The sequence below is a fragment of the Dromiciops gliroides genome, chromosome 3 (assembly GCF_019393635.1).
Source record: "Dromiciops gliroides isolate mDroGli1 chromosome 3, mDroGli1.pri, whole genome shotgun sequence".
Taxonomy (NCBI): Eukaryota; Metazoa; Chordata; class Mammalia; order Microbiotheria; family Microbiotheriidae; genus Dromiciops; species Dromiciops gliroides.
The window spans coordinates 344,775,337-344,789,310 of NC_057863.1; the positions used below are offsets into that span (position 1 = coordinate 344,775,337).

Sequence of the window (13,974 nt, forward strand, 5' to 3'; positions counted from 1 at the left end):
ACATGCTCAAACAAAACTCATTACCTTTCTCCCAAACTCACCCTCTACTTTTAAATGTCCTTTTTCTGTTGAAGATACCATTCTTACAGTTTCCCAGGTTCCTAGTCTTGCCACTGCCTTTGAATTCTCATGATCCCTGATTCCATATATTCAATTATTTACCATATCTTACCATTTCTACCTCCACAACATCCTCACATCTTCTCTCCATTCCCATAACCACCACTTTGGTTCTTGCCTTCATTGCTTATTGCCTGGACTACTGCAATGTGTACCTACTTGGTCTCCCTGCCTCATGTTTCTCTTCATTTAAACATTTAAACAGATCCTATATATAATGCCAAAACAATTTCTCATAACTGCAGATATGATCATGTGATTTTTCTCCTCAATAAACTCCAGTATCTCCCTATTGCTTCTAGGATAAAATATAAACTTCCCTGGTTAGCTCTTAAAGACCTTTACAACTTAGTCCCAAAATATCTTTCCAGCTTTGTTTGTACATTACTCCCCCTTTTGTTTGCTACAATCTAGCCAAACTGGTGTTCTTCTTGCCTTCCCATGTAGTACTGCATCTCCTATCTCTGTGCTTCTGTCCTGGCTGTCCTCCAGGCCTGGAATGTGCTTTCTTCACCTCCACCACAAAGATTCTTTCTTTTCTGTCATGACACAGCTCAGATATCATCTTCTTTGTGAAGCCTTTCTTAATCTACTTATTTCCAGGGGCTATTCTTCTCTTCCTCCTCCCAAGCCCTGAAACAAAGTTGTATTTATTCTTTATACATTTACTACCCCACTCCCCAAGCCCCCCCACCCTGGTAAAACATAAGATCCTTGAATGTTTCATTTCTTGAATCTGTATCCTAGGACAGTGCCTGACAAATAGCAGGTATTTAATGAATTCGTGTTACTTCATTAAATAAACCATTAGATGGTATATTATTTTGCAGGTAGTCTGAAGTTTAGTGAATGTGGATTGACCTTTTCTGAACACTGATGACAAGGTCAGAATATGTTGATGCTATAGTACATTCTGCATTTTTATTTGTAATTATGGTATAAATACTTAGTATTCGGGTGATAATCCCTGTAGGTGCAGGTGTCCAAGCTTGGGAGATCATGACTCATAATGAAATGAGGTTTGGATTTGATATCTTAGACCAGGGAAAAGTATCAAATATCCAGTGGCCCTGGATTGTATCACCTCAGTTTGGCCAATGAATGAAGAGTTAGGCCACAAAATAAGATAAATTTAGAAGGAAAGAGAAATTCAGTGGGGAGTTTTGGTCTGGTGGTATTTTGAAGTAGGGGATGCTGGAAGATGCAGGGGTGGTTTTCCCCACTCAGGCTCAGGACTCAAAACACTACATGTGTTTATTAAGTAACTATAGGCAACCAAAATAATCCCTGGCTTTTGTTAAATTTGCAAATAATTTCCTTGTTCTTTTCAAGACAAACTCATTTTCAAATCTGTAGTTATATTTTGCTGTAAAGCCCCAACTGAGAAAGGCAAATAAATACCTAATATTGGCTGAAACTGTGATTTAAAAAACATAAATTCACAATACTAAAAATTAAGTGATTTATGAAATTTCTCTTACTTTTGGAAGATACAAAAATACTTGTTACAATGTAGCATGAAAAAAATTCAAGAACCTATTTTTACTATTTATGAAATAAAAATATTTGCATCTTAGATACCTTGTAAAATGGAGAATTTTTATTGATTACTTACTTGTGTAAAAAGTCTGGTTCAGACCCATGTTCCGATTCATGTTCTTGAATTTGCTCTCCTATCTGTCGATTATTTTCTCTCAGTACAGTGGATGTGAGCTGCGGAGTGGGTAGGGCTCCAGGTGTCTGAATGGTTGTATCATTCCTGTTTAGCCATGTGCCATCCAAACTTTCTTCTGTAATAATAGTTCAAGTTAAAAAGTGCCATACTGGGCAAGCCTCATAGTCTATTCAACATAGTAGTCTTTCTGACAGGGGCTCTCACAGATGCTTCACAGAAGAGCAATACTGACTCCCTGAAGTAATCCCAGAACCCTGAATTTCCTGAGAAAGTCATTAAGTCTGTCATCCAGGAGCATATCTAAATACTTGAATACAACTTATATTTTTCTTTTGTAACACTTCATGGAAAAACAAAACAAAACAAAAACAGGGGTCAGCTAGGTGGCATAGTGGATAAAGCAATGGCCCTGGATTCAGGAGGACCTGAGTTCAAATCTGGCCTCAGACACTTGACACTAGCTGTGTGACCCTGGGCAAATCACTTAACCCTCATTGCCCCACAAAAACCAAAACAAAACACGTCATGGAATAATGAGTTCTGTAGTGTTGTTGGTTTTTTTTCCCCTTCTATGTGAAAGAGAATGTCTTTGTTCCATACCTACTGTAGCCCTTCAATGGCTGCCTGTTTGTTCTGGCAATTCTGGGATTTAGTGAAGAAATCACTCTCTCTTTAACTCCTATAACAATTGTTAACTTGGTTCATATCCTTTCTTAGTCTCTGACTTTCTTAATATTTGTTGGATGTCACATAGTGGGATAGTCTTGATCTTTTATATATCCAATATCTTTCTTGATTATGACCAACAATATCTCTGGTTGATGCTCAATATTAATGGTTTTTGTAGCACACTGACCTGTTATTTATTTCAGGGAAAATTTATGACTTTCAGGTTCTGCTCTGCATCCTGACTGATAGTTTTGATTCCATCCTTATATAAGAAATAGTTTGGCTTATTTCTCCCATATGAATTACCTTATGTTTAACTATAACAAAACATCATTTTTCTGACTCCTTGCCATGGTGCGAGATCTTTGTATAATTTTTTACCAGCCTGACATTTAGGAAATTTTACTGGGTACTTTCTTCCTATTTTAAAGAATATGAAGTCTTGATGCTGCTACAAAATCCCTCACTCTTTATATATTTATCTGAAATATGAGCCCTTTTTCATTTGTCTAAGTTTTTTTTCTATTCCTGACAAAAGACCCCAATCCCAGAATGACAACTTTTTTCCTGGTGTTCAGTTTTATCAAAGTATTTTTGAAAAGTCTAAATAAATTAATTCACTCATTACCCTTCATGCTCCTGGATAATGAACTTCTGAAAGGGCTTAATCCAACTAGGTAGAACAGGGGAATACCACAGCTATAGAATAAACTCTTAGAGCTTTGAGGAACCCTAGGGATCATTCTCTCATTTAATAGTGAGATACTAACTGATAAGATACCTTACTAGAATTCAAAGTACACTGACAAAGTCTTTCATCATATACTTGTGGATGAGATGAAGAAATGTAAACTGAAAAGAAGTTAGGTGGATTTATAGTTGGTTAAACAATAATACCCAAAGGGTTGATTGATAATGTGATATCAACTAAGAAGAAAGTTTCTAGGGGTATGCCACAGGGCTAAATATAAACACCAGCTTTCAATAATTTATAAATTATCTCACTCTCCTGAATATTCAGTCTTGCTTAAAGCATTCTTTCTCCTTTAAACTATGAAGAATCATTTAACAGTGGAAGTAATGTTAGATTCCAATTAATTTTTTTGCTAATTACAGTGTAATTCTGGGTGAGTGGAATGAAAATTAAAAAAAAACACAAACCAAAAAACCCCAACCTGAACACTGCCTAGAACCATGGTGAACAAAGACTCATAATTACACTCCTTTTCTGTTTTAGGAAGAAAACCTAAGCTAAAAAGGAAGGAGGGAGTGAAGGGTGTATATGCCTTACTTCTTGGCTTCTTACTAAGTTTTTGTTTTTGCGGGGAGTGGGGGGTTAAGTGACTTGCCCAGGGTCACACAGCTAGTAAGTGTCAAGTGTGGGAGGCCGGATTTGAACTCAGGTACTCCTGAATCCAGGGCCAGTGCTCTATCCATGGTGCCATCTAGCTGCACCGAGATAAGTTTTTTTAAAAAAAGAAAATAGTTAGCATACAATTAATGTAGTGATTCCCAATGCCAGTAAGAAAAGCTAAGGACAACAAAAAGTTTACATTTTTCATGCTCCTGTTTTTAATAGTCTCCACTGAAATAATATTCACCATTATTTTCTACTGAATCTTTGGTTTTTTTTTACACAAACATGTCCAGATAACTTTGATTAAAAAAAAAAAACAACCAACCAACCAAACAAAAAAAACCAGAGAGGGACTCATCCATACTCTCCACATATCAAGAAATTTGAATTTCTTTTGGTGTCAACTCCTTATTCACCATCTGTATACCATGACTTTGTTGTTGCTTAGTCCTATGGGGTGCAGGTATGTTCTCACATGTAAGGCATATCATGTGGATGATGCCAACAATATGGATTCCCCAAGAAAGGCTTTTTAAAGCTACATTGGGGGAAAGATGAGGATCACAGAAAAGCCAGGAGACCTGTTGCCTGGGATGGGTGGGACAATGGTAACAGGAGAAAATGAAGTTGCCTGGGAGCAGGGGTGATTTCATTTTTGTTTTCACATATCCAATGTCTAACACAGTGCTTTTCAGAGTAGCATCTGTTTGATGAATTGTGTTTTTATTGAATAGGAACCAGGGAGAAGAGGAATAGCTATTTAGTCACAGAAAATTATCTTAGGGTTAGAACAAAAATGGCAAATAGGAATTGATTAACTATGATGAGTCATAAGATAGCAAGAGAACCTGGTAGGTAGCTCTTGTTGTGTTCCAGGCTCCAGTCCAGATGAATTACAGATATGGTTCACTGGGAGAGCTGTGAGAGGAAATGCAGACTCACTTTCAGTGAGCTTGAATAATAATTGAGAACTCAAGAGTTCGTGCATGACAGAAGGACAAATGTCCCAATTTGGGGAGGAGGAGGAGGAGGAAGGAAGAGGAGTCTGAGAAGCAGAAGTTAACCAGTGGGTGGGAAGATGGGTCACATCACACCCTTCTTGAAATGGTCAATGATGGACCTTCTCTCCAATAAAACACATCTACTTTTATCTCAAAACCCTTTCCCATTTCACCCCTCACCAACTCTAGAAACGCCTTAATCTATATACTTTTAAGCCCAGTGTTGGCTTATTATATCCTAACAATTACTAAGTGCAATTGTGAGACTGACTTTGATTTCTGGAAAAACTAGAATTAAAGGCTGGTTAGTTACCATCTAGAAATGATCACAAAGAACTGCAATGTCTTCATAAAGAACAGCTCATATTAGGCTAATCTCATTTGTTTTTTTGACAGGGTAGATAAAGGGACTGCCACAGACATAGCTTACATAATCTTTCCTACTATTCTTTTTTTTTTTTTAAGCGAGGCAATTGGGGTTAAGTGACTTGCCCAGGGTCACACAGCTATTTTCTACTATTCTTGTGGAAAAGACAAAGGTTGGGCAATAGCACAATTAATTAGGTCTACTCAGAACAGGCTAAATGGATGGATTCCAAGAATCATCATGAATGATTCAAAGTTAACTTGGAAAGAGGGCTCTAGAAGTATGCTCCAGGCTTTTGTGCTTGGCTTTGCACTCTTTAATAGGTTTATCAATAACTCAGATAAAAAGCACAGGTGTTATGCTTATTAAACTTGAAGATGATATAAAGTTGGGAGGGATGGTTAACACAGTGGATTAGAGGCAGGAATCAGAAGATTATTGGGCTGGTTTAATAAGATAAAATTCAATAGGAATCAATATAAAAATCTTTACGTGGGTTAAAAAAAAATCAACTTAAGTTGGGGGAGGAATAGCTAGATTCCTATAAGTGCACCTGAAAAAGATCGTGGAAGTGTTAGTGGACTGCAGGTTCAATATGAGTCAATAATGTCATCTTAGGCTACACTTTTCCCAGCTCAGTTCTGGCTGCACTCTTTTGGAAAGGACAGGAATCAGTTTCTGAGCATCCAGATGTGGGCAACCAGCATGGTAGAAGATGCTAAGTTGATGAATCCTAAGGATTGATTTTAGAAATTGATGATGTTTCCCTGAGAAGAAAACATATTGGGGATAGGATATATGTCTTCAAGAATTTGAAACTTTTGTCATGTTGGATGTTCTGCTTGGTTCCACAGGGCAGGCTTAGGAGATCGCTTAGTGGAAGTTGTCAAGAGGACAATTAAGGATTGATGTGACCATCCAAAGATAGACTGAGGCAGAAGTGGTGTGTTCCCATTCACCAGGTCTTCAAGCCAAGGATAAGAAATAAATCGTTCAGAGATGTTGTAGAGGAGAGTCTTACTCTGGTATAAGTTAAACAAGGGGGTCTCTGAGGTTTTTCTAATTCTTCTATTTTGTGATAGATTTTAACTTCTTTTAGGGCAAGGTTAAGGTTTACTTCTTTTGCATCCTCCACAGTACAGGGAAGAGTCTTGTCTTAGTATCAATTCTCAGTTCATAAGGATAATTAACATTTCTGGTTTCACATTATACAACCAGACCAAACTTTTATCTCTCACTGTCAAATCATACTTACCTTCAACTCTCTTTTTGTGAAGTGGTGGCCGTCCTTTCTTATTCCTTACTGATGAAGCTTTGCTACTGCTGCTTCCACTATTCACTGACATTCTGTCATCTTCCCCTCCAGTGACTAATGAATTTCTATAGGAGATGAGTGGAAGCCATACATCTTCTCTTCTCTCCATCATCTGCTCTGTTAGGAATTTCTCTAGGTATGAATGGCTAAAAACACAGAAGAACAATCAATAGTTTCTTATGGAAGCTGTTTGAGTACCACTTATTTTATTCTTCTGTCATTACCAACAGAAATTTTCTCAATAATTTTTCTCTCTTTCGGGTTCTACAGTTCCCTTAGCTTTTCCCCCTCTTTTCCCCAACGTCAACGTTCACAAGTTGCCACATGTAGGGACCTCCAGTGTCACAAGGGTTCCTTCCTAACTACTCTTCAGCATTAGATACAAGAATTTTTCAAAGGCAGAGATTATCACCTTTCTTTGATATTGTCATATATACTCAGATAAATCCTCAGACCTCCAAATCCTCTTCCTCTTTAAAGGTGTAAAATGGAAAATATTCTGAAGTAGGAGTTAGAAAATCTGGGTTACAATCCCGATTCTGGCCCTATGCAGTTCAGAGGTCAAATCATTTCAGCTCTCTGATACTTATACAGCTTCTTCATATGGAAATATGTATGTACAAGGATTCTTAGGAGGAACTATGTAATCCTTAAATTACTATAAAAGTGTGAGGTATTATTTAAAATTTCACTTTTACATGATTATAATCGAATTTTTCCATAATGAGATGCTCAATAACGTTTTGTACTCTTAAAAGGGTTAGAAAAGATTTTGAGATGTCATTAGTAAAGAATGACTATATACAATCTCGAATAAAGAAATAAAAGAAGTAATATTTAAGAAAGAACCATGAACCAGAACTATCAATTACAAACAGGGGTATGTTTTGGGAACTGAAGTTATGTCTGGATCACAGATCCTTTACCACAAAAGGAAAAGTATAACCATGAGACTTATGAACTTCCACTAGCCTGATAACAGTCTCCATTCAATTCAAAGAAAAAATAAATCACTTACACTGTCTTTTTGTCCTGTCGAAGAAGTTTAGAAGAGAATTCACTTAAAACTTCAAGGAAAGCCAGGTTAGGAGGTGGATATTCTTGTCCCTTTTGATTCTGGTATTTGAAAGCAAATTCTATGCCATCTCTACAGTAAAGAAAAAAAATGCATATTTTAAAGGGTAGTCTTCCTAATGTCATTAATACCTTATTTTTCCTGATATATCTTCCTTTTTTATCTCTGTCCACTACTTACGTGCTATATGAAATTAACTGAGAGCATATGTTTATGGCATTACTATTAAATGTGTGATATTAAATTCAAGTAGATAAATAGATGGCATGTGAAATTTTTCCCCCTAAAAAGTATTTTAACAATTTACAAACCTTTATTCTATAGAATTATCACATTCCAATCATTGTACTCCAGTAATGTAAGCACTCGATGTGAAAAACAAGGTTAAGCCAATAGAGGCAGCATGGAAGAACAGGAAAACTAAGAGTTAGGAGACCTGAGATAAAATTCTAGCACTGGTCACTACTGGGCAAATGGACAACAAGATTTTAAGTGCTTTTAAGTAATAGTAATATTAGAAATTGTGTACTTTTGTTTAAGTCACTTAAACTTTTTAAGTCTCAGTTTCCTTATATGTAAACATAAGGTGATAATAAAGATGTGCTACTTGTCTCATAGGGTTGTTATGAATGAAATGCTTTGTAAACTTAAAGTACTATATCCATGTGATATATATTATTACTTTTTTTTTTTTTGGCGGGGCAATGGGGGTTAAGTGACTTGCCCAGGGTCACCCAGCTAGTAAGTGTCAAGTGTCTGAGACCGCATTTGAACTCAGGTACTCCTGAATCCAGGGCCGGTGCTTTATCCACTGCGCCACCTAGCTGCCCCTATTATATATATTTTAAAGTGGTAGTGTGATACCTGGAAAGACTTACAAATAAAATGATGCAGAAAGAAGTTGTATTAGTGTACTTGTTTTCCCTACAGCCACTCCAGGATTTGTCATTTTTCTTTTCTATCAACTTTACCAATCTGATGGGTGTTAGGCAATACCTCAGAGTTGTCTTAATTTGCATTTTTCTAATTATTAGTGACTTATATTTTTTCACATGGCTATCAATAGCTTGAATTTCTTTTTCTGAAAGTTGCCTATTTATATCCTTTGATCATTTATCAATTGAGAAACCAGTTCACTTACTTGTGAAGTGTTGCAACTGCTTCCCTGGTCTTGATCTGATCCAGCCCAAAGGTAAGAGCAAATCTTCGAGCCAATTCTTTAATGCCACTGACATGGGCAGAAGTCCTGTCCAAGTTGGGGCCTTGTTCCTGAACAAGCTCATTAAACAACTAAAGGAAAGAAAACAAAGGTTTAAAAATCTATAGGTTTTATTTTCCCCATTAAGGTTATGAACTTTCTTAATTTCTATAGTACATTGGGGGTAAGGTGTGATTAAATGTACAAAAATCCAAGTGATATCATTTAATTTTATTATGAAGATTGAACATATTATGTTTAATTCTGAAAGAAAACTGTAAGACCGTATGATTTTAAACAGAGTGCAACATAAGAGAATTTGGAAGGACTGCAAAACAGCCTAAATCAAAATGGCTCGCCTGTTCAGCAAGGACAATTCTTTCTCTTTCTCTCTCTGTCTCTCTTTTTTTTTGGGGGGGGGAGGTGGAGGGGGGAGAAAGGGGTAGTAATCATATGGGAGGGGCTTACCCATTCATCTTATGAATTATCCTACCCAACTATTTTTACTTTTCTCTCTATGTTTCAATAAAGATACACTGAAAATTATTTCAAGAAGTTTTCCTTTATTTCTTCAAATCTACTATTTGTAAAATACTGGTACTATTAACTGAAATATCAGGAAACCTACTTTTGGTAAGCTTATGTGAACTTAGAGGGAAATAGATATTTCATCTTTTGGGAAAGTCTAATCATCTACAGCTGATGCCTTTAGGTTCTAGTGACCTAATGGTTAGCCTCAAGTCATTTTTTTCTCTCATCTCTTTAACTGAAGCTTAAACTGTAGGTCGCATAACTGAATGTGGGGGTCGCAAAAAATGTGGCATTAGTAAAAGGTTATGTATACCTATTTTATATACCTGTATACCCAGGGTCATGTAAAAATTTCTCAGGTGAGAAAGGATGAGAGTGGAAAGAAGTCCTGACTTTTATATAATGTTGTTCCTCTGGGCAGGGGGATAGCTTTTTCAGTATTCCTTTGAATTCTATGGAGGCTAATTCTAAGTGGTTCTCTCTTCAGTTTTTCTATCTCTTGGTATATAGACACACGTTAACAGTCACAGCTTGAAGCTAAGCCAACTGTACTGTAGAGAAGCTAAAAGATTTACTTAAGATATCACTGACCTTTTTCTTTGTTTTTACTATAAAATATCACCCCAATCCAAACTGTTATGTGTATTTGAAATTCCATTAACTTTTTACTGTTTTACCTTAGGGTTGATTTTTATTTTGGGATATACTATTCCCTTTAATCAATGTAAAAATTAGGTCAGTTATTCTAGGACATAATCCCATCTTTCCCCCAAACTTCTTACACTGTTCAAATTCATTCAGAAACCAGAAGACTTGGAGGGATTGTGAAATACTACCAACTCTGACCTGGGTCAAAGCTGCTACTCTCAAGAGATGGGGCCGTGGATCTTTGGACTGTTGATCCTAAACATCAACTTTGATCTTTTAATTCTTACAATTCTCATAAAATATATTTGGGTTGACACCTTTTTGAGCATTTATTCTGCACTCTGGTATTTCTAAAGAGAGGGTAGATAAGAAAAACAAGAAATTTCCTTTCATGTGAGAAACTCTGATAAAGGATTTATTTATTTGTGGGGGGGGGGGGGGCGCGGGGCCGGGCTATGGGAGTTAAGTGACTTGCCCAGGGTCACAAAGCTAGTGTGTGTCAAGTGTCTGAGGCTGGATTTGAACTCAGGTCCTCCTGAATCCAGGGCTGGTGCTTTATCCACCACGCCACCTAGCTGCCCCAGATAAAGGATTTATTGAAGAAGTCTGTAATTCTGTCTCATCAAGCTTTTGAATGTGGACTAAATCAATGCATGATGTAAGGCAAAAACATGTATTTATGCTGGTGTGGGCAGAAGGAGACCACAGATTTGAGTTTGTAGTATAGCTAAACTTTAGATTTTTTCTTACCTGCTGTAAACTGAGAATGAGGGTTTTTGCACACTGAATCTTGTCAATCTGCCTTGTTTTACTCAGTGTCTCTTTAATGATGTCACCATAGTCATTGTAATACTGTGAGGAAAAAAGACAAAATTGCTTTTGAAAATGTAATTTAACTGGAAAACCCTGAGTAATGAATTGGAAGGGAGGAGATAGGTCTGAGTGAGAAAACTTTTTTTTTTTTGGCAGGGCAATGGGGGGTTAAGTGACTTGCCCAGGGTCACACAGTTAGTAAGTGTCAAGTGTCTGAGGCTAGATTTGAACTCAGGTCCTCCTGAATCCAGGGCCGGTGCTTTATCCACTGCGCCACCTAGCCGCCCCCTAACTTTGTTTCTTAATGTTGAATATTAAATATTGTTTTAAAGGCATATATTTCCTCCCAAGGAAATAATTCATACTGTCCAATAAGAACTGTTGCAGGAAACTAATTACCAACTAACTACAGAGTACTAAAAATGGGCACATTTCTTTATTCTCAGATTTTTCTCAACTAGACTGTGAAAGAAGGCAAATAAATTTAATTTCCTAGTGAAAAAAGACAGATAAGACAGATACAGGTAACTGAGTTTGTACTTCATTATTCATCAATTAATACTCATTAGGCATTCACAAAGTAGTAGAAGCAGAAAATACAAAGGAGGCAATTACATCCTCGATAAACTATATTTGTCAGTTGATATTAATTACACCTAAGTTAAAACCATAAGTACTATAGATTAAAACAATATTTATAGTTGTAGAAGTTGCAGAGGCTTCTATAAATCTCTTAAGAAGTAATCAAATCCTTGTTTCAAACATATTTGGCAATAAAAATGAATCTGTTCCCCTCCCACCTTTTCTCCCAAATACTGGATCACTTATGCTGCCATTGTAATGATCTGGAAATGGTCATATATGCTTGAGAGCTGGATAGCTAAGTTTTTATTTCAAAAACTAATTCTGTAATCAATCAGTCTATCTACAAGCATTTATTAAGAAGTGTGCTAGACATTTCTTAAATTTATTTATTTATTTATTTGAGGTTTCCACATTTGTTTAGATAAGATTTCCAATTTCCAATTTTTCTCCCTCCCTCCTCCCCTAGACAGCAGTAACCTGATATAGGTTATATATATATATAAAACATTAAACATATTTCTGTATTAGTCATGTTATACAAGAAGAATCAGAGCAAAAAGGAAAAACTTCAAAAAAGAAAAACAACAGCACCAAAAACAAAAGAAATAGTATGGTCCATATACCACAGTTTCTTTTTTTTTTTTCTGGATTTGGAGAGCCTTTAGATATTTCTTACAAAAAAGGAAATGGTCCTTAACTTCAAGGAGATTATATTCTATTGAAACAACATGTATACATAAGCAGAAATAAAATATGTGTAAAGTAAACGCAAGGTAATTTTATGTAGGGAAGAACTAGTACCTGAAGAGGAAGAAAGAATCAAGAAAGGCCTCAAGTAGGAGCTGCTGCTCACAGTGAGCTCTGAAAAAGGCCAGGGATTCTAAGAAGCTTGGGGGCAGATGGACTGCCCAATAGGCATGTGAAACAGCTTATGCAAAGGCAAAGAGATGGGAAATGGTATATGGCATATGGAAGGGACAGTTAAGCGACCAGTTTAGCTAAACTACAGTATGTATTAAGTGAAGTAATATGTAATAAGTCTGACAAGGTAGGCTGGGGCAAGATTTTTAAGGGTTTTACTATTTTAATAAACTCTTAATATAAGACGTGGCCAAGATATCAAACAGAAAAGTTTTTTCATTTTTTGATAAATGAAAACTTACTCTCCTCTTATGTTAACTATAATTAGTTCATAATTAGCTTGTTCATTATAGAATAAGCCCATCCATCAAGGATCTGCAATCTGTAGATCTTGAAAGCTTAATCTTGTAGATCAAGCTGTTTGGGCCAACTATGTTTCCTTCTCTGTCAGTTTTCTCTTTTTGGGCTCTTCCAGGTTTCTGAAAAAGCTGCTGACCCTTTTCTTTTCTTTCCTGTAAACCTCGGGAAGATGTGGCAGAAAGAATAGCCAGAGACTTGGACTTCTCCTAGTTAGTTGGAGAACAGCTAGACCTTGGGCAGATGGCATTGTTTCCATGGGCCTCAGTTCCTTGATATGCAAAAAGAGGGCAGTTGATGAGATAACTAATGCTCCTTTAAACTATTTTGGGGGGGGGCAATGAGGGTTAAGTGACTTGCCCAGGGTCACACAGCTAGTTAAGTGTTAAGTGCTTGAGGCTGGATTTGAACTCAGGTCCTCCTGAATCCAGGGCCAATGCTTTATCCACCATGCCACTTAGTTGCCCTCCTTTCAACTTTAATAGACTGATATTTCATGCCTCTGTTGCCTCTACCCCAAATCAGGGATAAACTCAAGGCTCTGAGGAAATGAAAAGTAGTTGATCCTCCTGCAAGGATAGAAATCTTATTCTACAAAGTCTATACAGTGTTATATAATATTTATCAGCATCTCTCTCTGTCTGCCCCCCCACCCCGAAGCCTGAAGGAGAATAAAGTCACAAGCTTGTCTGAATCAGAAAACCTTCAACAAAGCCCAATGTATCAATTAGTTGAAAAAATCACAAAGGTCATTTACTTCCATCCTTTCCTTTTCTGATTTTAACACCAAATTTCTCCAAAGAGTTAAGCAAACAAAATCCTGTACCTTCATGTAGTGTTTGAAGATGTCAGCAGCTGCATGCATGTCCACAATGTCATAGATGATTAGTTTGCTAAAGGCTGCCAAAAGGTTTCTTCTCTTATGTAAGGCCTCAATTTTGTTAGCTTCGTCTTCCTCATCACCTTCTAACCACAGGGGGTGAAAAATAAGTTAGGGATTTGGTTCTCATTTCAAGACAAATTAGAAACAATGTCTGCAGGAGAAAGCTAGTTCACGATGAGCTTTTCATTAGAATTATATTTAAATCTTCAAAATAGTTTGTTTTAGAAGGAAAATAAAAGGTTTCTTTGTTTGCAGTATTAGTAAGGATTTGTGTTGCTGTTATTTTAATTTTAGGGTGGTATAATCATTTGATTCAAAGTTGACAAAAAAGGGGGTAATAATACAGTTATTTCCTTCCAAGAATTGCCTTGTAAATGTTTTTTTCAGTTTTTTTAAAAGAACAACTGTAGTGAAAAGTGAATGTTATAGATTGGAGGCTTCAATGACCATGTGTTGTAGAGTTATAGATAATTCATCATTTAGGTAAAGGTTGGACCAGACAAACCCTGAAAAACTTTA

At 36.5% G+C, this 13,974-nt stretch overlaps 1 protein-coding gene across 1 annotated transcript in view; it reads right to left on the reverse strand.

The window, feature by feature from the left end:
- The window catches only part of STAG1 (stromal antigen 1), a 360,000-nt gene that overhangs the window by 13,431 nt on the left and 332,595 nt on the right, over positions 1–13,974 (reverse strand). Inside the window, 6 exon segments of the mRNA XM_043995188.1 lie at positions 1,736–1,910; positions 6,445–6,650; positions 7,523–7,651; positions 8,721–8,869; positions 10,707–10,808; positions 13,399–13,538. Of these exon segments, the coding sequence (XP_043851123.1) occupies positions 1,736–1,910; positions 6,445–6,650; positions 7,523–7,651; positions 8,721–8,869; positions 10,707–10,808; positions 13,399–13,538 (901 nt within the window).